The 22,152-nt window shown below is 44.2% G+C and overlaps 2 protein-coding genes across 3 annotated transcripts; both read left to right on the forward strand.

Annotated features, from left to right (window-relative positions):
* The first annotated feature begins 70 nt into the window (after positions 1-70).
* cyld3 (cylindromatosis (turban tumor syndrome) 3) lies at positions 71-10,432 on the forward strand. The gene is made up of 17 exons (XM_084553120.1): positions 71-143; positions 394-621; positions 1,093-1,210; positions 1,496-1,653; positions 3,420-3,956; positions 4,057-4,162; positions 4,341-4,804; positions 5,354-5,519; positions 6,088-6,229; positions 6,722-6,844; positions 7,703-7,794; positions 7,901-7,964; positions 8,149-8,353; positions 8,429-8,537; positions 8,658-8,776; positions 9,302-9,509; positions 9,602-10,432. The coding sequence occupies exons 2-17, from the start codon at positions 451-453 to the stop codon at positions 9,784-9,786; spliced, it is 2,967 nt and encodes a 988-aa protein (XP_084409246.1). The 5' UTR covers positions 71-143; positions 394-450; the 3' UTR covers positions 9,787-10,432.
* Positions 10,433-11,224: 792 nt separating this feature from the next.
* emc4 (ER membrane protein complex subunit 4) lies at positions 11,225-15,735 on the forward strand. Of its 2 annotated transcripts, none has more exons than XM_084544669.1 (6): positions 11,225-11,359; positions 12,514-12,658; positions 12,909-13,023; positions 13,558-13,711; positions 13,826-13,986; positions 15,405-15,735. In XM_084544669.1, exons 2-6 carry the CDS (start codon positions 12,555-12,557, stop codon positions 15,438-15,440), a joined length of 570 nt encoding a protein of 189 aa, XP_084400795.1. In that variant the 5' UTR covers positions 11,225-11,359; positions 12,514-12,554; the 3' UTR covers positions 15,441-15,735. The 2 variants fall into 2 exon arrangements, with proteins under 2 accessions (XP_084400795.1, XP_084400794.1); XM_084544668.1 differs by having other exon boundaries at positions 11,235-11,364.
* Positions 15,736-22,152: the final 6,417 nt, after the last annotated feature.

Below are 22,152 nucleotides of genomic sequence, written 5' to 3' on the forward strand. Positions count from 1 at the left end.
CTCACCCGCTTATGTTTTCTTACTTCCCATTGGCTGTTGTGTTGTCAATCAACCCGCTTCCTGCTTCACTGTGCGATTTGTTGTTGAAGCCGAGCTCCTTTAAATGTGAGGGGAAACGTTCAGGTCGGAGTTGATGGAAGTTGGTGAGTTTGTAATGGGCGACCATATTTATTGGCAAAGTTAACTGTGTGTTTATTTTGTTAGTACGCCACTGGTAGAACTGTTGCTTTTGCTCTTTTAACAGGCTTTCACAAACGAATTTAAGTTTGAACGTGAATGAGTTTAAATGTGAACGTCATTTAACCGTCGTTACCTGACCGTCAGCTGAGGTGGACGGACACACTCTGGCACCCATTTAACTCACTTTCTTCTTTTTTATTTCATTTTATTTAGAAAAATGACGGACTTAATTCCGCTGTGAACAAGCTACACACACGGGACACCTTTAAGATGTCGGGGGCCCACGAGCAGAACAGGAAGCGCCGCCCCCCCAAAACGTTCTTGATCGCGCTCGACTTCAAGCTGCATGATCAGTTGGACGGTACCATTCTGTTAAAGCGGGGGTTCATCTGCCAGGAGCAAGATTCGGGCAAGACCAGGGGGGACTGCCTCTGGGTTAAGGTATTAACAGTCATTTGCATTTCCAGTTAAGTTAACATACGGAGGTATAAGCTACTTTGGAGGCTACAGTACCACTCTGATATCAGTAATATCAGTTCACCAACTTTATTGTAAAAAAAAAAATAACAACAAAAAAAAAAACAATGCATTATTTTTATATTTTATAAAATTACTTCTATCAAAGTTTGGAGCAACATAACCAACCAACATAAGCGCTGGCATCCATAAAGATGGCAAGAGGGGTTTCGGATTGCTTTCTTGATGAATCTCTTTTAATTACATCGCCTGGCTCACTCGTCCTAAAATGTTTCTCCTGTTATGAGACCGTGTCACACTTTGGATAAGATCATCCTGAACGTTTCAAATGGTGGGCATATTTAGAATGAACTTGTCTTCTGTGTTCCTAATCCCTTCTGTCGTACTTCCTTCAACGCATTTGTCTTTGTCTGAACCTCCTTTGTTTTCCTGCAGGTGTTGGACAATAACGAGATGGTGAAAATAGAGAGGAAGGTCCTCCACGACGTCCCGTCTGACCTCACTGGCCTGCTGGAGGCTGTGCAGGATCCGGAGGCTCGCTTAAGACTTCTATGTAATGCGTTACATTTGTCTTCTAATGTCAGTTTCCTTTCCTAAATTATGCTCAAATACGGGAAGTGCAGTCAAAGTGCATGACTAGTTTCTTGAAGATGTACTATTTTTACTTTTCACGGGTAACTACCTGCATATGCACGTAGACGTCACTGCTTCACTGAAGCGTTTCTCTGCTACATGTACATTTACGACCTGAAACGTAACCAAAAAGCCCCTTTAATCAAACCCAGTTGTTTGTTTTCCTGCCTCTGTAGTAATGTTTTGATTTGTTTGTTTTTTTCAGCCAACCCTGGGAAGCTGCAGCAGTTTGCTTCTCTGCCTGCCGACACCCCGCTGTGGGTCCAGATGGGTCAGCCAGACGAGCTGGCAGAGGCCGAGCTGAAGTACATCGGGCCGCTGACCAGAGGAAGCAGCGCTGTGTACTTTGGGGTACAACTCAAGGTAAGTCCTCCTTCATGACTGAGCTGATGTTCAGTTTATGTAAAAGCAAAATATAAGAAACATGTGTCTCAATACCATTCAATAGTACTATAAACTACAGCCTCCAACGTGGTCATACAGTTGAATCAACAGTTGAATAGTTTTCACTAGTGTACCTAATGAACTGTGGGGTTGCTTATAATGAGGAACCTGCGGAGAATTGTCACCTCCACCAGCATCAAAGAACTACTGCCAGTGAAGGCAGGCTGGGCTATGACCTCGCCTCACATACGTTGCCTGTGTCTGGGCAAAAAAGTGAACACACCGCAAAAACTACGGCTAACAGTCGGCTTGTTCATGCACCACGCAAGGAAATAACTCTTCACAGCAGTGGGTGGCAGTATTCGTCATTCAAAAGAGGAAACAGGAAGAGGTACTGTTAGCTGGGAGGCTAGGAAGCTAGGGAGAGTGTGTGTACCGTTGTACGGAGCTGGCCTCTCTTGAGTCATGCTGATCAGCCGGTCTACAGTTTATTCATTCAAGAGGATCAGGTTCCACAACACTTTCTGTGTGACCTTTTGAACTTTGGCGTTTTGTTTGCTTTCATCACTTCTGTTCTTTTGCACTTTGCACGTGTTCTACCGACTGAAGCAGAGTTTATGCCTCTGCGGGACATAAACGCCGTAAATTACGCCGTAAATTAGTAGCCTATGCCGGTGCGATCCGTTTATACTTGTGCGCTCGTCAGCCTGTCTCGCTCTGTAAAAACACTAGTCGGCGCTGTGTCTTTTCTGCTCGTCGGGTTAATTTTCGTTTCTACTTCCGGCTTCACTTTCAACAATGGCGACCGAAACTTTTGACCAAAACAATCCATTTGAAAATTTGCTACTAATAAGCGGACCAATCACAGCTCTTGCGCTCTCCATCGCCGTGACACGTAGTTACATTTCTGGGGAGGTGCACATCACTTGCTGCGCCAGGCTCTGGGAAGGTGTCTGCGTTGTCGCCGTAGCCTCTGCGTCAGCTTAACACAGAAGCATGAACCACATATGAATTGCCGGAAAATGGTAAATGGCCTTGCTTTTATATAGCACTTTTCTACCTATTGATACTCAAAGCGCTTTACAGTCATAGACACATCTACCCATTCGCTCACACACATTCATACACCAGTGCCACGCACTGGGAGCAACTGGGGGTTCAGTGTCTTGCTCAAGGACATGTGGCACATTCTGGGGATCGAATCGCGAATCCTCTGGTTCATGGACAACCCGCTCTACCTACTGAGCCACAGCCGCCCCAAAAGCTGGTGACAGCAGTCCAACTGCTTAGAACAGTGTGGGAAAATTAGGGTAACATACCGACGGTACCTTCCCTGTTCAATTCAATTCAATTCAATTCAATTTTATTTATATAGCGTCAATAACAATACAAATCGTCTCAAGACGCTTTACAAAAACCCGGCCTGAAACCCCCAGAGCAGCCTGAAGGCAACGGTGGCAAGGAAAAACTCCCTTTTAACAGGAAGAAACCTCGAGCAGAACCCAGCTCATATGGAGGGACCCATCTGCCTAAGGCCATCACCAAATACAGACAAAATTAGCAACTAGCTTGTCACATGGTGGAACTATTAGCAGCTGAGGAGCCAGTGCCCTAATCAGAGCTAAAAGAAGATTTAATGTGTTTTGTTTTAATGTAACAAGAAGGAAATGTATTGTCATATATTGTAGGATGTTTCCAAAGCAGACATTGTGGCACCTGCAACTGTTCATCTGCTCCTCTTCCAGGGCGCAGCGATGGGTCAAGGATTCGGCAACGGCTCCATTAAGGGCCACAGGCACTTCACCTGCCCCGATGACTGCGCCCTCTTCGTCCCGGTCAGCCAGATCAGGCTGCGCCTCTGGTCTCGCAGCAACGGCTCCGACGCACACGAGCGAGCCCGCGACCGAGAGCACCACTACCACCACCGAGGCAGCGGCGGTAATCATCCCATGAACGGGAACCATAGCAACAGTGACCACCGTCCCAATCACCACCATCATCAACAACATCATCATCACCATCAGGAGCAGCACGGTCGTCAGATTAGTTTCCACCATCATCTTCCCAGCAGCCCTCCTCAGCTGCACCCTTTGGGCATCCTCCCGCGAACGGCAGAATCGGCATCTCACAACCAGGTCCGAGGCCCTGCTTCACCGCCGCCGTTCCATGTCGGCCAGCGGGTGTGTTTCCCCATGGACGACACCATCTATGCAGGGGAGGTGCGCTTCTGTGGGCCCCTGCTGAGTCGGTCCATGTCGGGAATATACGTTGGAGTCCTTCTGGTCAGTATGTTTGCTTCTTAGCGTGTTCCTAACATCTGCCCTCGGGATTATCGGTTCATCTGTACTCTGTATTCAGTCCGTGTGACAATTTGCTTTGCAGGACCATCCCGTTGGTAACTGGGACGGTGGTTTCAAAGGAGAGAAGCTCTGCCACATTCCTTCACCGCAGTATGGACTCCTGCTGCCAGTCACCAAGGTTTTCCCAGGTATAGCAACTCTCTACATTGACAGTCTTAGTTTTCACTTTAATCCTCTAACGTTTGTCGCATTTTAGATTTGAATCTCTGTTTTCAAAAGAAATTTCCTCACTGAAAGAATAAGTAAATAAATAAATGACAGTATTTTTCCAAGATTGATGATCCTGAACTAAAATTTCTTCCTCAGAACCAGAACCCCAGCGACACAAACCTCCTCACCATGTTCCCAAATCCATCCTGAAGACGGCTCCGCCTCCCGTCACCAAACCGGTCCCGGTATCGCCCCCTCCCTCGTCAGCTCCCAAGATCGCCCTGATGCCCCCTGCCAAGCCTGCGCTTAAGTCTCCTCCCCCGCCTCCGCCGAAGCCCACGCAGAAGCCCCTGCCTCCTCTGCCGCCGCCGAAACCTCAAGGCCTGGCCCCGACCGCTGCCACCGAGCAGCTGCAGCACGCCGGCGACGTCCACGGCCCTCCCTCGCCCCTGAGGTCCCCAGAGAGCGCCGGAGATGCAGAGGAGAACGAGGAGGCAGGAGTTTGGGACGAGCTGGAGGTGGGGTCCATGGTCGAAGTGAATGACCCGCCGCTTTTTGGGGTTATCCGCTGGATTGGGCGGATCAACGGCGTTCCAGTGCCAGTGGCAGGGATAGAGCTGGTGAGGACTGACTCTAGACTGTTTATTGTTGCGCTAGTCCAGTGGATCCTGTCTCAAATACATGTTTTATTTTATGAGCACACAGATAACAAATACTCATAGTACTAGTATTAGTAGTACTAGGTGCATATGTTTACTTTTAGACAAGGTAAATTGGGATTTAAATGGTAGAGAAAGGTCAATTTTGTAAATAGAAATATAATGATAACTATTAAACTATGCAACTAACTATTGCAACTATTACTCTGCTTACTCTTTGTCAGCAAACTTGTGCTAATAGTGTGAAGTAATTCACCCCTTACTTATGATTTCTGTTACCAGGCGTATATTATCAGTCATATTATTTATTAAAGATGAAAAAAATGTATGGTAACATGCAAAACATACCAAGAATTGTTCCATAAAAGGATTTATTTTCATTTAAACATTAGGTTCCTTTTTGTAAACATCACTAATGAAATACAAACCCATTTTTTGTGTGTGTGTGTGTGTGTGTGTGTGTGTGTGTGTGTGTGTGTGTGTGTGTGTGTGTGTGTGTGTGTGTGTCAGGACCAGGAGCTGTCTGCAGGAACAGACGGCAGTTACCTCGGCGAGCGTCACTTCCGTTGCCCGGCCAACAAGGGGCTGTTCGTCAAGCTTCATAACTGTAGGCGGGACTCCAGGTTCCCCGCCCCCGAGACGCCTGTCAATCAGGTGGAGCGATGCAACTCTATCGGTAAGAAGATGCTGGCAACATTTGCTAGGACACCTCTATTTCATCTTAAGTGGAGTTTATTCCTCTGCGGGGCATAGACGGTGTAACCTACACACGTACCCTACCCTCTGTCTGTGCGATCCATTGATACTTGTGCGCTCATCAGTCTGGCTCGCTCTGTACCACCCAAACGCTAGTTGGCGCTGTGTCTTTTTTGCCAGTCGGGTTCATTTTTGTTTCTACTGCCTGCTTCACTTTCCACTTCCTGCGTTAACCTTTCCTCAATGTGTTCCGTCTTCATTGATCCAAAACAATCAATTTGAAAATTGCCGGGAAGCAGCTGGAAATACTAAAGCTGAAATGTGTCACAGCTCTTGTGCTCTGCGTCGCCGCGATTCGTAGTTACATTTCTGGGGGGGTGCAAGTCAACTACTGCTTGGGGCCTCAATTCTGCCTTTATTCATCTTGAGCGTCCTGACCCCCCCAACAACACCCACTATCAGGCCTTCTACTGTTAAATCTCCTCTGCTCTGAACGTGCTTTCAGATTTGAGGTTAAATTCAGTCTTCTGTGTGTCTGTGGCCGTCAGCCTTCGCAGAGTGGGGCAGCGAGCGCGTGGAGGACCACACGCCACCTGTGGACGGGGACGAGGCCAGGGAGCTTTACCAGGGCTGGAAGAGAGGCATCCAGGGTCACCTGAACTCCTGCTACCTGGACGCTACGCTGTTCAGGTAAAGAAATCTGCATTGAGACGGAGACTGTCAGACATTTTTCAATTAGGGTTGTCAAAGTCTCCCCTGTTAATGAATTATAGCTTTGTTTGTCTAAGGTGGAGATTAATGACTGCTCACTGATACATTTACAAAAGTTATCATGTATAATATTAAGATGAGATAAAGGAAGGGAAGATAAGGGAAGATACTAATCAGTCTGAGCTATTTTGGGCTATTTTATTTACTTAAGATCCTTTCAGACAGTTCAGTTACTCTACATTCTCACTATTAGCCTTAACATCAATAGATCAATGTGATCTATTGATGTGTCACTGAAGCGCTGAAAAACAGTGAAGCCAGCTCAGCTTTTATTTATAGTGTGACAAGTGTCGGCCATCTTTATGTAGGTGTAGCTCACCGTCCTCCACCAGGAGTGTCTGCACAGTGTATCCTCTAAAAATAGCACGGCTGCTCATTTAATCATTGTCTGTCTCTTCCTGTCTGTTTCAGTCTGTTCTCCTGCTGCAGTTCAGCAGACTGGGTGTTATTTTGGCCTTCTGATGCTGAAACCGAACAAAGCTCCGGTCAGGCCCAGGACCTGCTGCGCTGCGAGATAGTCAACCCACTGAGGAGGTGTGTGTATCTTTTGGATTGTACATTAAACTCATTCTTTATCAACTTGTGTTGTTACTAGAGTATTCATGTTAATAAAATGGCAGCAACTTGATTTAAATATTTAATTGAACTTAATCACGCTGTTTTTTTCTGTTCCCAATGTACCATAAATATATTTTTCAAGTTTTTAATGCACTTATTAACATAGGAGTGGACTAACATGAAAGCTTTATGCAAATGTGTGTTATTATTACCATCTTGTCATAATTCAATGTTCTGCTGGGAAACTATTGGACCTGGCATTCATGTGGATGTTACTTAGACATGTAGCACCCACCTAGACCAGACCAGACACCCCCACCCCATAGCAATGACACTCCTTGATGGCAGCAGCCATCCCCAGCAGGATGCAGCCTGACACAGACACACACACAAAAACGCTTTAGGAACAACTAAAAAAAACATGAAGAACAGCACAAGGTGTTGACATGACCTCTAAATTCACTAGATCCAAAACTGATCAAGTATCTGTGGGATGATCCACAGAGGCCCCTCCCCTCAACCCATAGGACCCAAAGGCTAAATGATAATATCAAACCTCCCTCATCGATGTTGTTTCAAGGTAAAACATTAAAACTCAACATATCCTCACTGCTCAGGAAAGTTCTAGAAGGAATTCCAAACAAAAAATCACAGGGATGTGGCGCAGAGATTAATAATAGGATTAAATTTAGTTTCACACAGTGTATGGCCTTGACTATAAACTGCTGCAACTTGTTGTAGTTGTGACGCCCAAATTAATACTAAAATCTAAGAATTCGTGTTAATGTGAGCTGTAGTTTTTTATGTTAAAGAATCTTCCTGTTGCGTTGTAAGGTACGGATACGTGTGCGCCAGTAAGACCATGGCCCTGAGACGACTTCTGGAAGCTGCCAACAGCGAAGGCGGCTTCACCAACCAGGAGAAAGGTATGTGGTTGTTTGCACTCTATCAGCCCTCTGCTGGCGTACATGCCACAGACGACGTTGAGGAGTCCGAGGAATGCTGTCACGCTGCTTTCACTCTGTCTATCAGATCCGGAAGAGTTCCTCAACAAGCTTTTCCAGCTCCTCCGAGTGGAGCCTCTCCTCAAGATCAGGTAACCTCACTGCCCCTTTTGTGTCTTTGATTGAGGCCAGTTGTTGAGTTTTTCCCCACACAGCCGTTCTCCTGCATTTGTGGCATTCTTCTCGGAGACCTGCAGTTAGTTTACTCCAGATCAGACCCTTCTGTTGGTTTATTTAGCTGCTCTAGATGTAAAAGTAATCTCTCTGTTCTTTCAGATCTATGACTCAGCAGCCTCAGGAGTGCCACCTCTATCAGCTCTTCCCTCCCATCCTCCCTTCGTCACCTACCTCGCCTTTACCCCTGTCCCCGTTGAACTCCCCCATCCCCCTCTCCTCACCGTCGCCCAGTCGGATGAGGGTCGCCAGCGTCCAAGCCCTGCTGGAGACCTCCTTCTTCCACGCCGGCCTCAAGTTTGTCGAGGTAAAAAAATGCCACGTCAAATCAAAACAGAGCTTGTTGTTGAAACACATCACGTATATCAATCCCCCCCACCAGGCTCCCTCCTGCCTCTTACTGCTCATGCCGAGGTTTGGAAAGGACTTCAAAATGTTTGACGCCATCTTGCCCACCCTGAGCCTGGACATCACAGACCTGCTGGATGACAGTAAGGACACTTTAGCCGCATCAAATGAATACAGTTATGATTTAGTTTTACTTATATATTGATCTCATGTCTTTCTAAGTATTCATATAATCTGCTCTCTCCATCTCTGTCTCTTTGCAGCTCTGAGACAGTGCAGTATCTGTCAAGCTGTGGCTGAGTGGGAGTGTCCGCAATGTTATGAAGACGTGGACATCACTCCAGGACAACTGAAACAGTACTGCCAAACCTGCAACACACAGGTAGCCATTTCATACTTTGGATCTCAAGACACAATTCGGGAATTTATTTAGGTGTTACTGGCTACGACTTTCCTGTTTTTTGGCGCACTCATTGTTGACATCGACTTTGTATCCAGACTCGGCAGGTAGATCGAGTTAATTCACTGTAACACTGTGACACAAATAGCAAAAAGTGACAGATATTTCCCTCAGGAGGTGGAGGAGACCAAAAATGGAGCTATTAATCAAGTAGCCAGAAACATAGCTTTAAATAAATCCCACTGTATATGTTAACAGTTACCACTTAAACTTTATATGGTGATCATACAGTGTGTCTTTGCAGCTTGTGTTGGTACCTAAGAGGTAGGTACTAGCTTAAAGCACCATTTAATTCTTCAACCCCCCCATCATGTCAGATGTTGTTTACCCCACGTGGAGCAAGCATGCTCAGAAAGAACGGATTTATTCCAACCAGAGAGAAACCGGGAAATTGGAGTCCCTATGTCTCTTTTTATATATTTGATCATCTTTCCTATCGATCATCAGGTCCACAGTCACAAGAAGCGAGCGTCCCACAATCCTGTGAAGATAAGTGTTCCTGGTGGACCGTGGACAGGCCCTCTGCACTGCACACGCCAGCGAATGTCCCTCTTTGCTGTGACGTGCATCGAGACCAGCCATTATGTGAGCTTCGTCAAGCACGGACCCCTCTCCACCGACTGGCTGTTTTTTGACAGTATGGCGGACCGGGAAGGTAACATAACAATAACTTTTGCTGATACAGGTATGAACAAATGTCACAATCGAACTGTTTAAGATCCCATTTCTCTGCATCGTCTAAACCAGGTGGAGAGAACGGCTTCAACATCCCCCAGGTGAAGGCCTGTCCTGAGGTGGGACGCTACCTCAGCCTGTCGGAGCAGGAGCTGAGCAGAGTGGACTCCACCTCCTTGCGGGAGTCCGCCCGCCGCCTGCTCTGTGACTCCTACATGTGTCTTTACCACAGCCCTGAGCTCAGCCTCTACAAGTGACTGAAAGCTGCTCAGATGTCTCGTCCTCAGGTTCTTGACCAGCATTTATTTATCACTTCACCCAGTAGAATTTGAAATGCTCACAAAACCCCTCGACACGTGACCTGTTCAAGGCCTGTCGGGCCTTGTTTACACTTAGAAGTTAAGGTGTTTGTGTCAGAGGGTGTTTGAGTGTTCAGGTAGTAAGTCCAGAACAGCTGTAAGTGTCCTAGAAGGTTATATTGTAGCATGTAAGATGCTTGGCTCTCTTCCTTAAACACAATTAAATCACAAAAACTGCAGTATTTACACACGTCTAATGTGCCTTATGATCAAATCTGCACAGACGGTAGATTATTTTTAACTAACTGATTTTGTGCACTCCTGAACTTTTTACTATGCTGCTGCAAACCTTAGTTTACTGTGCCTTAATAAACTCACACACTGTACAGAACCACTGTGCCTATGACAAGTGTCCACTGTACCGTTCAATTTGCACTGCTTCCTTTACATGTCAGTAAGTGTGTGTGTATATAATAGCGCTGCCTTTAACTGACAGTAAAGTTGCACACTGATGTTTCAACATTTATATTGCTTACGGGTTGTTTAATTTAATACAAAAAGTGGAATCCAAGTCTGACATAATAAAAACTATGATCCTCCTCCAGTTTGCATTTATTTGTGTCTTTTCATTGTGCGCCCAAAAATCTCTCTACATTAAATGGAATGTGTAAAAGATAATAAATAAGTAAAAAGGATATGTAACAATAATGGTAAGTTATAGCACAGGTACCTCAAACAATCCTTCATGATGCAGTATTGTTATTATGCTGTTATGCAGTCAAAAAGTTATTTTTTTTATTAAACATTACATACCAAATTTTGCACATTGTTCAAAAATAACATGTTCTACACACAAGTAAAAGTTAATTTTAAAACTTCCCACAACTTAATGTTCTAAATCTTAATTATGAACATATTTATTTGTTATTGATAATATTTAGTATGTTGTTTATTTCTATTTAATTTTATTTTTGAATACAGCACAGGCTATAGTTCCCAATATGATCAACTAGTTGATATTTTTTGTGGTTTATTTCTCTTTTATTTAGTTTCATTTATTCTTAAAGACATAACTGCATCATCAATGTTCATTTTAAACCTTCCCACAATGTACAACGATGTACAAGATATAAATCATCTATATACTGCTGAAGTCGATTTAACCTATGAGCCAAAATATAGCCATTTTATTTTATTTGGGGTTTTCTTCTTTATTTTATTTCTTGTTATTTTATTTGAATTGAATGTATTTAACTATTTATAAAATATTTGATAGGTCTGTGCTGTATTTCCCCTTTTTATTTTATTTTATTTCGTTTTATTTTATTTTATTTTATTTTCGCCAACGACGCAGACTGCATGACGCAATATCCGCCTCGTACGCGTACCTGCGTCATCACTGCGTGCCCCAGAACCATCGAGCGACGAGAGGGGTTGACTTGTTCCTCTTTTACAGCGCTCGGTCGGTTTTTGCTGTTTTGATCAAAACTACCGCCTGAGTAACCTCATAGCAGCTGTCTTGGATGTTTCTGTAAGGTAATATCGTTTTAGAATCGCGTTGCGTTGACTTGTTTGTGTTCATGTCTGATAAACGACATCGACGTCAAGTGACGGTAACATCCTGCGTTGCGTCGCGTCGCTTTAATTTACGGGCTGTGTTGTTTAAATTGCCTGCGCTGCTTTAACGGACCACCTGAAACTAGTCGGTTAGTCGTCGATAGATTGATATTAATCCCTTTTGCTTTTAGAGTATGAGACTCATATGAACCGTTGGATAATGTCAGGAAACATGTAACTAAATAAACTCATTTTGTCAGGAGGTCTTCGATAATCACATTGATTAAATCGACACGAATTTGATTTTGAATAAAAATTCTACCATAAATCAAGAGTGCTTATGGCAGAGCAGTGAGTAATGCGAGTTGCTGTGGATTTAACAGCTTTGAGAAATACCTTTTAATAAAGACAATTAATCATACAGCCATAACATTATGACCACTCGTAGGTGTGAATAACACTGATTACCTGGTTACCACGGCACATGTCAGTGGGTGGGACATATAAGGGAACAAGTAAACAAGACGTTCCATGTGAGCAGTGATCAGGAAGGAAAACAGATGAACAAGCGCTAGGCTCATGGGTGGCCAAGTCTCACTGACGCCGGTAGGGATTTAGGGCTGGTCCGTGTGGTCAAGAACCTGGATGGTTCTGGTAGAAAGGCGTTGGAACACACAGCGCATCACCATTTGGGTGACCCATGTCCACTTGTGAAAGATATGTGAGCATCAGAGCTGGACCACAGATCAATGGAAGGAGGTAGTCTGGTCTGATGTATCAGGTTTTCACTTTTCAGCAAACTGCCGTTGCCATGAGGGTGTGCTTGGTCTGCAGCAGTGTCCAGGTGGTGGTGTCAGGAACCAGGTTTCCCTCAAGAACATAACACCTTAATGAGATCATCAATGTCATTCACTTCAAAAGTTGGTGGTTTTAATGTTGTGGCTGATTGGTTAATGTCAGTCTTTAAGTCTGTCCGTTAGATATCCTCATGGTTTTGAACTGGCTCTGAAAACAGTTGATGTGTTTTTTGTGCTTTTGTTGATTTTTATTTTTTTTTGTGTGTTCTTTTTTTTTTCAGTTTTTGTTCTTTAAAGTAACCACGACGCCTTCCTGTTTTCATCTTTCCAGGTGCTTTCTGTCTCTGAGGTCCAGCAGTGCTGTCGGTTGCCATGGCGTCTCCAGGGGGACAAGGAGGAGGAGCTCTGTCGACGAGAGGAGGCGGCGGGGCCAGGAGGATGAAATGGGCTCTGGAGCTGAGCTTGGGAAACACCAGGTAAACAGGAACGGAGTAACTAAACTAAACCCTGAGCATCCCTCTGAGCAGTCACATCATCTGACAACATGAATTTTAAAAAAAATCTCTAAAATAATCCAGAAGAGTTTAAGACAAATAAAAAAATATCAACTGTGGTATATATTGACAAACACACGAGCTAGTCTGGTTCAAATGACAGAGCTGAAAGAGTCCACAGTCGATCATGAAGAATAAAAGTTAAACGGACTGTGTTTCTTTTGCGTTGCAGGGGCCGTGGGGACCGTCAGGGCGGCCAGGGGGACGTGGTTTACCCCATCGGCTACTCTGAGAAACCTGTCCCCGACACCAGCATCCAGGAGACGGACAAGAACCTGGTGGAGAAGGTGAGGAAAGCTTTATTTCTGTGGTACGGACACATTCCACTTATTTCCAGCAGCGATCAGGGTTTTATTTTACCGTAGCTCTTGTGCTTTGCGACCCTTTCCTAAAGTAATATTCTGTCTTTGGAAGTATGCTCGGCTTCATTGTCCGTTTGGAAGACCTGTTTATGACCGGCCTTTTAATTCCTGGCTGATATCTTCAGATGTAGCTCCAGTATATCCACACAGTCTTCCTTCATCGTGTTGTCTGCAAAGCAAGCCCACAACATGATGCTGCCACCCCCGTGCCGTACCCCCTGTGACTTAACTATTGTCATTAAAGCAAAATTTTTGTTTCCTTAGACCAGAGAACATTTTTTTTCGGCCCTCATGTGCAGCTGCAAACTGTATTCTTTCTTTTTTTGTGGCAGTTTTGGAGCAGTGGCCTCTTCCTCGTTTTCTCCAGTTCCTCTAAGATGAGAAGAGTAATCTGCATTCAGTGTAACTTGTGAGAAAGAGATTAAATGTCTACCTTCTGTCTCTCTCTTCGTCCTACAGCGCTGCTGGGACGTGGCCCTCGGGCCCCTGAAACAGATCCCCATGAACCTGTTCATCATGTACATGTCGGGCAACACCATCTCCATCTTCCCCATCATGATGGTCTGCATGATGGCCTGGAGGCCCATACAGGCTCTTATGTCCATGTCTGCCAGTGAGTATCCAGCCTTCGGGGCGTCTCCCGTCACCACGTTTCACCATCTCGTTTGATTCGGTCTCAAAAGTCTCCTGTTGTTTCGCCTCACCCCTACGTCCTCTTGCGTCTCAGCCTTCAAGCTTCTGGAGAGCTCCAGCCAGCAGTGGCTGCAGGGACTCGTCTACCTGGTCGGTAACCTCCTGGGCTCGGCGTTGGCCATCTACAAGTGCCAGTCGATGGGGCTGCTCCCGACGCACTCGTCTGATTGGCTGGCTTTCATAGAGACTCCTCAGGTAAAGTCTCCAAAGGGCTGCGGGAGCATAGTCACATTATGGCCTCTCAGAACGTACTGAACCCTCAGCTGATGAAGTCTAATTTTGGATAAGGCAAGCAGAGGATTTGTTTCACAGTTAGAGTCCAGTCTGTGTTTGTTTTATTTTAAGACCAGGACATTCTTAATACTCCCTAATGAATCAAGCTTTTTCATTCAGGTTTTCTGACTCCTCCCAGGCCTCTTAAATCTTCATAAAGAGTCTTGTGCACCTGAGCCTGCTGTGCTACTGCTTTCAGCTCAGTAGAGGGCACAATGTGCTCATTTTGTCAGAAGAAAAGAAGCACTAGGATGGTGGTTTTAAGTTCTAACTGTTCATATATGATGCAATAAGGACCAGGGTCTCCACAAACTATTGAAGAAGAGGTGGGGATTTATCCACGGCTTGACTCATCTCAGTATAGTTGCTATGTGACTGAAACACATTGTGTTTGCTCTTGCTGTGATTGTATTCAGTTGTATTAATTCTCACAAAATCTGTGAAAGTAGTTTCAGGCGTGGCACACCACATGTGAGAATAATATTGATTGTTTTTTCATGCACCGATCAGCCACAACATTAAAACCCCCAGCCTTTGAAGTGAATAACATCGATGATCTCTTTACGACGTAATGTTCTTCTGCTAAACCTGGTTCCTGGCATCCACGTGGATGATACTTTGATGCGTACCACCACCTGCTGCAGATCAAGCATGGTAATAGTAATTGTCAGTGAAAACGGACCAGACCACCTTCTTCCATTGGTCCTCCGTGGTCCAGTTCTCATGTGTCCATTGTAGGAGCTTTTATCAGTGGACACGGGTTGGCACGGACACACTTACCAGTCTGCATCTACACAGAACCATAAAAACAAACTGTGTGTGAAGGTTCTCAGTCTTCAGGTCGTAGTATTTCCAAAAAGCAAGCTGAAACGAGGGTATCTGGACTTGTAGAGTCTCTTCCAAGTAACGCATTCAGCATTCAGTTGGGGTTTAAACACAAACATCTTTGGGTTATCTCTTCCTGATCAGTGATACTCAGGGTGATGAGCATGACTGATCAGACACCTTTGGATCAGAACCAGCATTAACTTTTCCAACAGTTAGAGCTACAGTAGCTCATCTGTTGGATCAGTCCCCACATTCATCAGTGATCCTTGGCTACCCACTGGCCGCTCTTCCTTGAGCAGCCAAAGGGAAAAATGTACCCACTGTACATCCCAACCACTGACATTATAAACAGATAATCAGTGTTATCCACTTGGCCTGTCATAATGTTATGGCTGATTAGTGTATATCCAACAGTGAACTGCTATGAATGCTAATTTCAATATATAAAAGCCTGAAATGAATCTTCAGAGGGCCCAGTGTGTTTTACCAAGTTTCCTTTGTCTTCTCCACAGAGGATGGAGATCATGGGCGGAGGGATGGTGTTGTGAAGAGGACGGCACGTACACACACACACACAGGCAGACATTAACAGAGCTTATAATATAGTCTACGTTCTCGACCTCACGACCAGGCCACACATCACAGCTGAGTGAAGACAAAATATTCTGCCCGCCGTCTCATTTCCTTTCCAGGTCCAGACTCACAGCGAGATGTTTGTTAAATCAGCAGCAGGATGAGCAGGACAGCTTTAAGCCGGGCTTTCACTCACTGATCCATGCGTTTGCCATGACCTCTGCTGTTCCTGCTACCATCCTTTTTTTTTTTTTTTTTTTTTTTTTTAAACCAGCAGATCATCTGCTCTCAAACTTCTGTTCATTTTCTCCACAGTGGACATTAACTTTACTAAAGGAGATTATTTGTGAGGCTGTTTTACAGACTCAGAGGTAGACCTGAAACTAATCTCTAATAACAGAATTTATCTATAACTCCTAAACCTGGAGGTCACAGTCTGTTTTTCTTAAAGTCTGTGGAAGTATGGAAGCTAAAGAGCGCCTTTTTTTTTTTTCCATTTTTTTGGTTTTCTTTTTTTTTCAGTTTGTAGTAAAATGCTTCATTTTGTCAGCATGCTAGCCAGAAACATTTGCTAACCTCTGTAATTTATAGGTCTGTTTAATTTATACCATTTTACCCTGGGAAAATATTCTACCACACCTGAAATGTTTTCGACTATGTCAATAAATGTGTTGGATGAAAAAAAAAAAAAAAACGTGTCTGTCTTGTGTGGGACTCTTGATGTTAGATTTGACAAAGGCACTGAATACAATTCGGTGTGTAAACGTACATAAATTAAGCTGATGCCATGTCACGGGTGAAAACAATCAGGAACATATTAAACTTTTTAAAGTTAGTTCTGATTCATCTAGCCAAAACAAATTGTACTGCAGTGTTGAAATCTGGCAAAACCCAGTGTTTGTTTACTCAAGACTATATCAGACTTAAGCCATAACCACAAGATAGTTGTATCTGATGTCTGCCAAGATAAAATGATTAAATAGTACAAGTGTGTTTGAGCAATAGGACAGTATGGTCCATGAGATGTGGCTGTGTTAGGGAAATTAATGAAGAATGAATAATCAAGAGTCACTGGAGTCTCGTTCAAAAGTTTTACTGGCAGCATGGAGTTGACACATACTCTGTAGCAAGTACAGAGTCAACTGTACAATCAACAGTAAGGTACATTCACTTTTCTACAGTAGGTCCTGACCTAGAGACGATTACAGAGAGACTGCCTTGCTGGGGAGACAGCCTTGTTAGAAATCAGCTAATCATAACAAGGGAGCTGAAGCCTGGGTGCATCGGTGCCTTATCTGTGGGACAAAGGAAAACAGAAAAATCACAGAACATCAGCTTCACTGTGTTCATCCTGAGTAACATCAACACATAACACTTCAAAAGATGTTCATTACGTGCATCATGGGTAGTTCACTTCAGTGTCGTTAAGGTACAGGGCCCTTGGGCTTGGATTTCTTCGAGGATATCATTCTGCTCCACCTACCGAACCATGACTCTAAGAGATTCTTAAATGGATCATCTGTCCCTGCGTCCTCAGCCAATTCTTCCGACGGAGCCGTCAGTCCCTCCAAGGCTCTGGTGATGCTTCCATCCGGAGCTGTGTTGTTAGGAATGAAAGTACAACAGAACGCTCCGAACATTCGTCGTACACTTCCTCTTTCAGCGAGCAACATGTCCAAAGCCGTTCTATTTTGCCATGCCATGAGAGAAGTTGGAGCTAAATGTTCAGCTATGCCTCTCACAGCATCTCTTGTGTGGTTCATAGATCTCTTTTGGTTGTAGTACAAGTAGTTAATCCAATCAACATTTTTGTTTATTGTAGACCACCAGAAAAGGAATGACTCAAACCCAGCTGCCAAGTGATGCCTTAAACTCATCAGGAACACCTCTTGGTACACCAGCAGCATCAATGTACACTCTGCTATCAGACGTACCTCCTGGCTGAGCCCTCTTTGAACGGTGGTATGCCCTGTCTGTGCAGTTGTCTGTCATGGAGTATAGCTGAGAGATTCTTAAAATCTCCTACTGCGACGAGTTGGGATGGCATGAGTAACTGCACCACCGCACAGCTACCATACCACCTCAGAGTCAGCTTAGATCTCAACTTTCGGCCTCCACACAGCCACCAGAGGTCAGCTCTGCTTGTAGTTTTCTTTACAAACCACGAGGCGGAATAGTTGCCGTTGTCAGCGGTAATATTGATGGTATTGGAGCACCACTTGAGGGTCCTTACATCCATGCCATTTCCTGATCGTAGAAAACAGGTGGAATTACCTGGTAGGGCGGCTGTCATTGGTGGGAGGGAGTCCTTGACTGGAGGAAACAACAAACTCAAAGACTTACATTGATTAGATATAGGAGTTGCGAAGTCTAGATGCAACATGCTGGTCTGTCCTTCAGTGAGAGTGATAATTGCTTGATTTGTAACTTCTCTTTTCTTCCTTCCCATAGAAGAGGAATACCCTGTTGAGGGTGTCATCACATTATTATTATGTGAATGTGTCATGTACTGGAATGTCAGCGTCTGTGTGTGTGGAGTTAAGAGCCTTTGAGTGTTGGATTTCTAGCCAGAATATGGGAAACACTATAATCACTGCCGGCATTTCTAAGATACATGTTGTTCCTCTTAAGCCACAGAGTCCTGGATGATATCTGAAGGGGTGCCATGGTCTAGGTCTGTCCATTTTGTTTGTGGTTTTCCTCAGGGAGTTACCTCTACTGAAATACTCTACACTTTCTCCTCTAAGTGACTGGGATCTCTGACTCTTCACTGGGTTTGAGACGGTCCTCTAACTTTATCTAATTGAACCCCCTTTGTAGCCCAGACTTCCCCCAGCCACTGGCGGATCAGTGTCTTTAAAGAGCTATCAGTTCTGTCTGTCCCCTCAGACAACCCAAGTACCTTTTTACAGTGTGACAGATGAATCCATGCAGTCCTTTCAGCGATTTTTACAGCAGTCGGGGTGGTGAGAAGGACTTGGACTGGGCCTTCCCATCTCGGACTGGACCACATCTTTCTCTTTATGACTCTGATCAACACCAAGTCTCCAGGCTTAGTCCTCAGGACTCAGGGGAGTGTCTGGAACAGAGTTAACTGAAGAAATCTCTCAGTTTGTTAGCATCTGTACCATGCAGTCAGCTAATGTTTGTGCTTTTTTTCCCCTTATGGTCTCTTGAATGGTTTTAGCTGAGAAATTTGGCATGGCCTGGCGTACATCATTTCAAATGGTGTTTGACCTGATGATACTGTGACAATATGCATATTCAATATTACCAGGGGTAAACAGTATAACCAGTTCTTTCCAGTTTCTTCCATGGCCTTTTTCAGCTTTGACTTTATTCGGCCATTATCTCTTCCCACTAATCCTGCAGACTGTGGGTGATGAGCACAATGTTTTAGTTTTTTTTTGTATCTTCAGAGTCTGGGACATGAGTGTGATTACGCTGTTAACAAAATGAGTCCCGTTGTCACTGTAGATTCTTTCAGGAATGCCATAGTTTGGGATTATCTCTTTTACTAAAAGTAAACACTTGACAAAGTCCGTGGCTCAATAAAGCAGCATATTTAAATAAACTGTTTGGGAGGATTGGTTTGCCTTCAGGTCAGGTGTATAGTTCTGTGTCTACTTGTAGTTGTGCAACTTCGTTTTTCCATTTGTTCTTTTCTTTTACACACTCAAAAAAAATAAATTCAAGCCCCTCTTTAGCCTGACACGTTTAAATACTGTTAGATAATTTATTTTGGAAGAACATAATTTATTTGGGTTAATGAGTTGATTCATTTAAACAGTAAATACAGAAAATAATACGTTAAAAAGGCACTGTAAATTTAATTTGAATATTTGATTTAAGTAATGGGTACAAGCAAATGTATGGCGTTGTGTCAAGAAGGACTGCATTTCCCATGCTGCCCTTCGAGCGAGAAAATGGACGCACAACGTTGTTGTTAGCAAGTGGGCTGTGCTGTGGTGCTCGTTACACGAGTTAACACGTTTTCTTTAGTTCATTCAAGTAGCTAAACAGAAATAACGGAGTCTCGTATCGTCAGTTTAGAAGCCTTGAGACTAAACTGCAATATAAATATATCCATTTTTAGAAATACACGTTTATATTTAATTGATGTAACTAACAGACACTAACTTTGAGCATAAGGTTAGTGTCCCTTTCTCTTTTTTTCCCATCTCTGCAACCATTAACACTTACAAAAACCTTTCTTCATCTTCCTTCCCCCATGTACTTTTTCCAGCAAAAACACTTGTCCCAGTACATTATTCAGCTATGAGCAAGACATCATATCAGCATGAGCGGCTGATGGAGTTACACATCTAGCACATACAATCTGTTTCTGTTCCAAAACACTCTTTTCTCCTGTCCTCTCCTTCCTTCCTCACTGATGCCTCACAGCAAGAAGGTTCCGGGTCTGAATCCATGGGCCGACTGGGGCCTTTCTGAGTGGAGTTAGCATGTGTGAGTGTGAATGGTTGTCTGCCTCTCTGTGTTAGCCCTGAGATAGACTGGAGACCTGTCCAGGGTGTACCCCGCCTCTTGCCCGATGACAGCTCCAGCCCCCCCGCGGCCCCTCACAGGACAAGCGGTTACAGAAGATGAATGAATGAATGACTCTTTATGTCCTGTACGGTGTCCCTTTTTGCGTCTGCATTCTCGGGCCCAATGGCCATATTTCCCACAGACATAACACATATCCCTGTGCTTTTTATTTCCCCTGCCTCTTCCCCTTCCTCTGTGTTCTGTCATTAGGAAGATGGTATCTTCCTCTGTTAAGAGTATCTGTCCTTTCTTTCCCTTCTTCTTGCTTTTGTAATGCTGTTCTGCTTGTTTAGCATACTCTTGTATGTCGGTCATTCTGGCAGTGCCATAGGTCTCCATATGTTTAGTGATAAAGCTGCTTATTTGAGGCAGACAGCCTTTCAGGAAAGTATTCTTAAGGTGTTGTTCATAGGGACTGTCCTGGTCATGGTTTGCTGGTGGAGTCACCCCACTGTGGGTGTCATAGACTTCCTTAAGTCTAGCATAATATGTATCTACATCCTCCTCTTCCTTCTGGACACACCTGTTTATTCCTGTCCAGTCTGCTCTAACCTGATATTTCCCTCGGTTCCTTGCTATAAGGGCATTCAATCTCTGGTTCAGGTCAGCAGTCTCATATGCTAAGGGTTGGTCATTGTTTCCTCTAGGATTCCAATCTCCACCAATTAAACACCAATCAGGACTCATTACCTGTTGGACTGCCCTTTCTAGCTCTAGGCCATTCAGGCGGTAGCGTTCATATAGCCCTCCTCTAACATTCACTTTAGGGTGAGGGATGCCTTCAGTAGCTTTCTTTACATCTTCAGCAGTCCTGGGTCTATAGACATACATTACTGGTTTAGCGTCTCTGCCTTCACCAGGATTAGGATTGGGCGCTGCTATCACTGGGAATGTTTCAGTCTCATCTGTGTGGAGATGTGGTTGTGCTGCAAATGGGTTTAGTACTGACCATGTACCCCACTTTGTACCTGTCACCTTTTGAGGTGTCCTGAGTGGTGGCATTTCTGGGTGCATTGGAACAGATGCCATGGGTAGTGTATTACTTAGATAAGACGGAGGATCAAGCCCTCGCCCTAGATCCTCGCCTCCTTTTCTTCTCCCTACTGCTGTATTCTCATCATCTTTGTCTATTAATGCAAGTGTTTCTATCTCACTTCTCTTTTTAGGTTTTCCACATTCCTGCTCTATTGCCTGTACTAGTTTAGCACATTCTGGTAAACTTAACTTCCCTGCAAATCCGTATTTCTCTTCCCATTTCTTCAAATGTTTAACATTTTTGTCTTCTCTCTGTATCATGAATTTTGCATCTTCTGTTCTAGCTTTACAACATGAGTTCCCCATCTTCATATCTTATCTGCCTTGATCTTATTTTATTTCGTCTCGGTTATAGCCAACTGGTTTGTATGGAGTTCACCCGAGCAACTGGTCCAATGTTGGTGAGCACCACTTCTGTTATCACCGCTAGGTTTCCGTGGTCAGAGAGTTTGTTGTCACTGTTAGGTTGCCCCTCTCTGTGTCCTTCACCAAAAGACACTATAACCAATCCAACTAGCCTCTCCTTTTTATCTATTTTTATTTATTTTTTTGTTTTTGTTATTTATTCCTGTAGTCTTCTCACACAGACTATGGACTATTCCTAGTTCTTGTTTTACTCAGTTAAATGTGGCTGTGTTTCTCTGATTATTCTTGTATCAAGTCCGCAATATGGTGACCAATATATTGACGGGTGTTTGATTTAAACAATAACATCATCACTGCTTTATCTTACTCTTAACCTTTTAAATAGAACTAGTCTTTGTATTTTCCAACAGAACACTTAAATTAGCCTACCCAAGAGTCCAGTGAGCCTGCTGTGTTCTCTTTGGGATCCCGCCACCCTTCCTCCTCCCAGTGGGTACCGGCCTCTTTACACAACAATTCAGTTGGAGGTCTTTCTGTAGGAGTCCCAGATGCCTCTGTACGCGGTGTTGGCCCCAAAACCTGGACGGATGAAAGGCTGTTGGGATCCGGCTCAAAGGACCAAGTTTTTAGGGAAATTCTTTAATCAAGAATGACAGAGTCAGTGGGTTCTCGTTCAAAAGTTTTACTTGCAGCAAGGAGTCGACACATGCACTATAGCAAGTACAGAATCAACTGGCA

Source organism: Chelon labrosus (assembly GCF_963514085.1).
Source record: "Chelon labrosus genome assembly, chromosome: 1".
Classification (NCBI taxonomy): domain Eukaryota; kingdom Metazoa; phylum Chordata; class Actinopteri; order Mugiliformes; family Mugilidae; genus Chelon; species Chelon labrosus.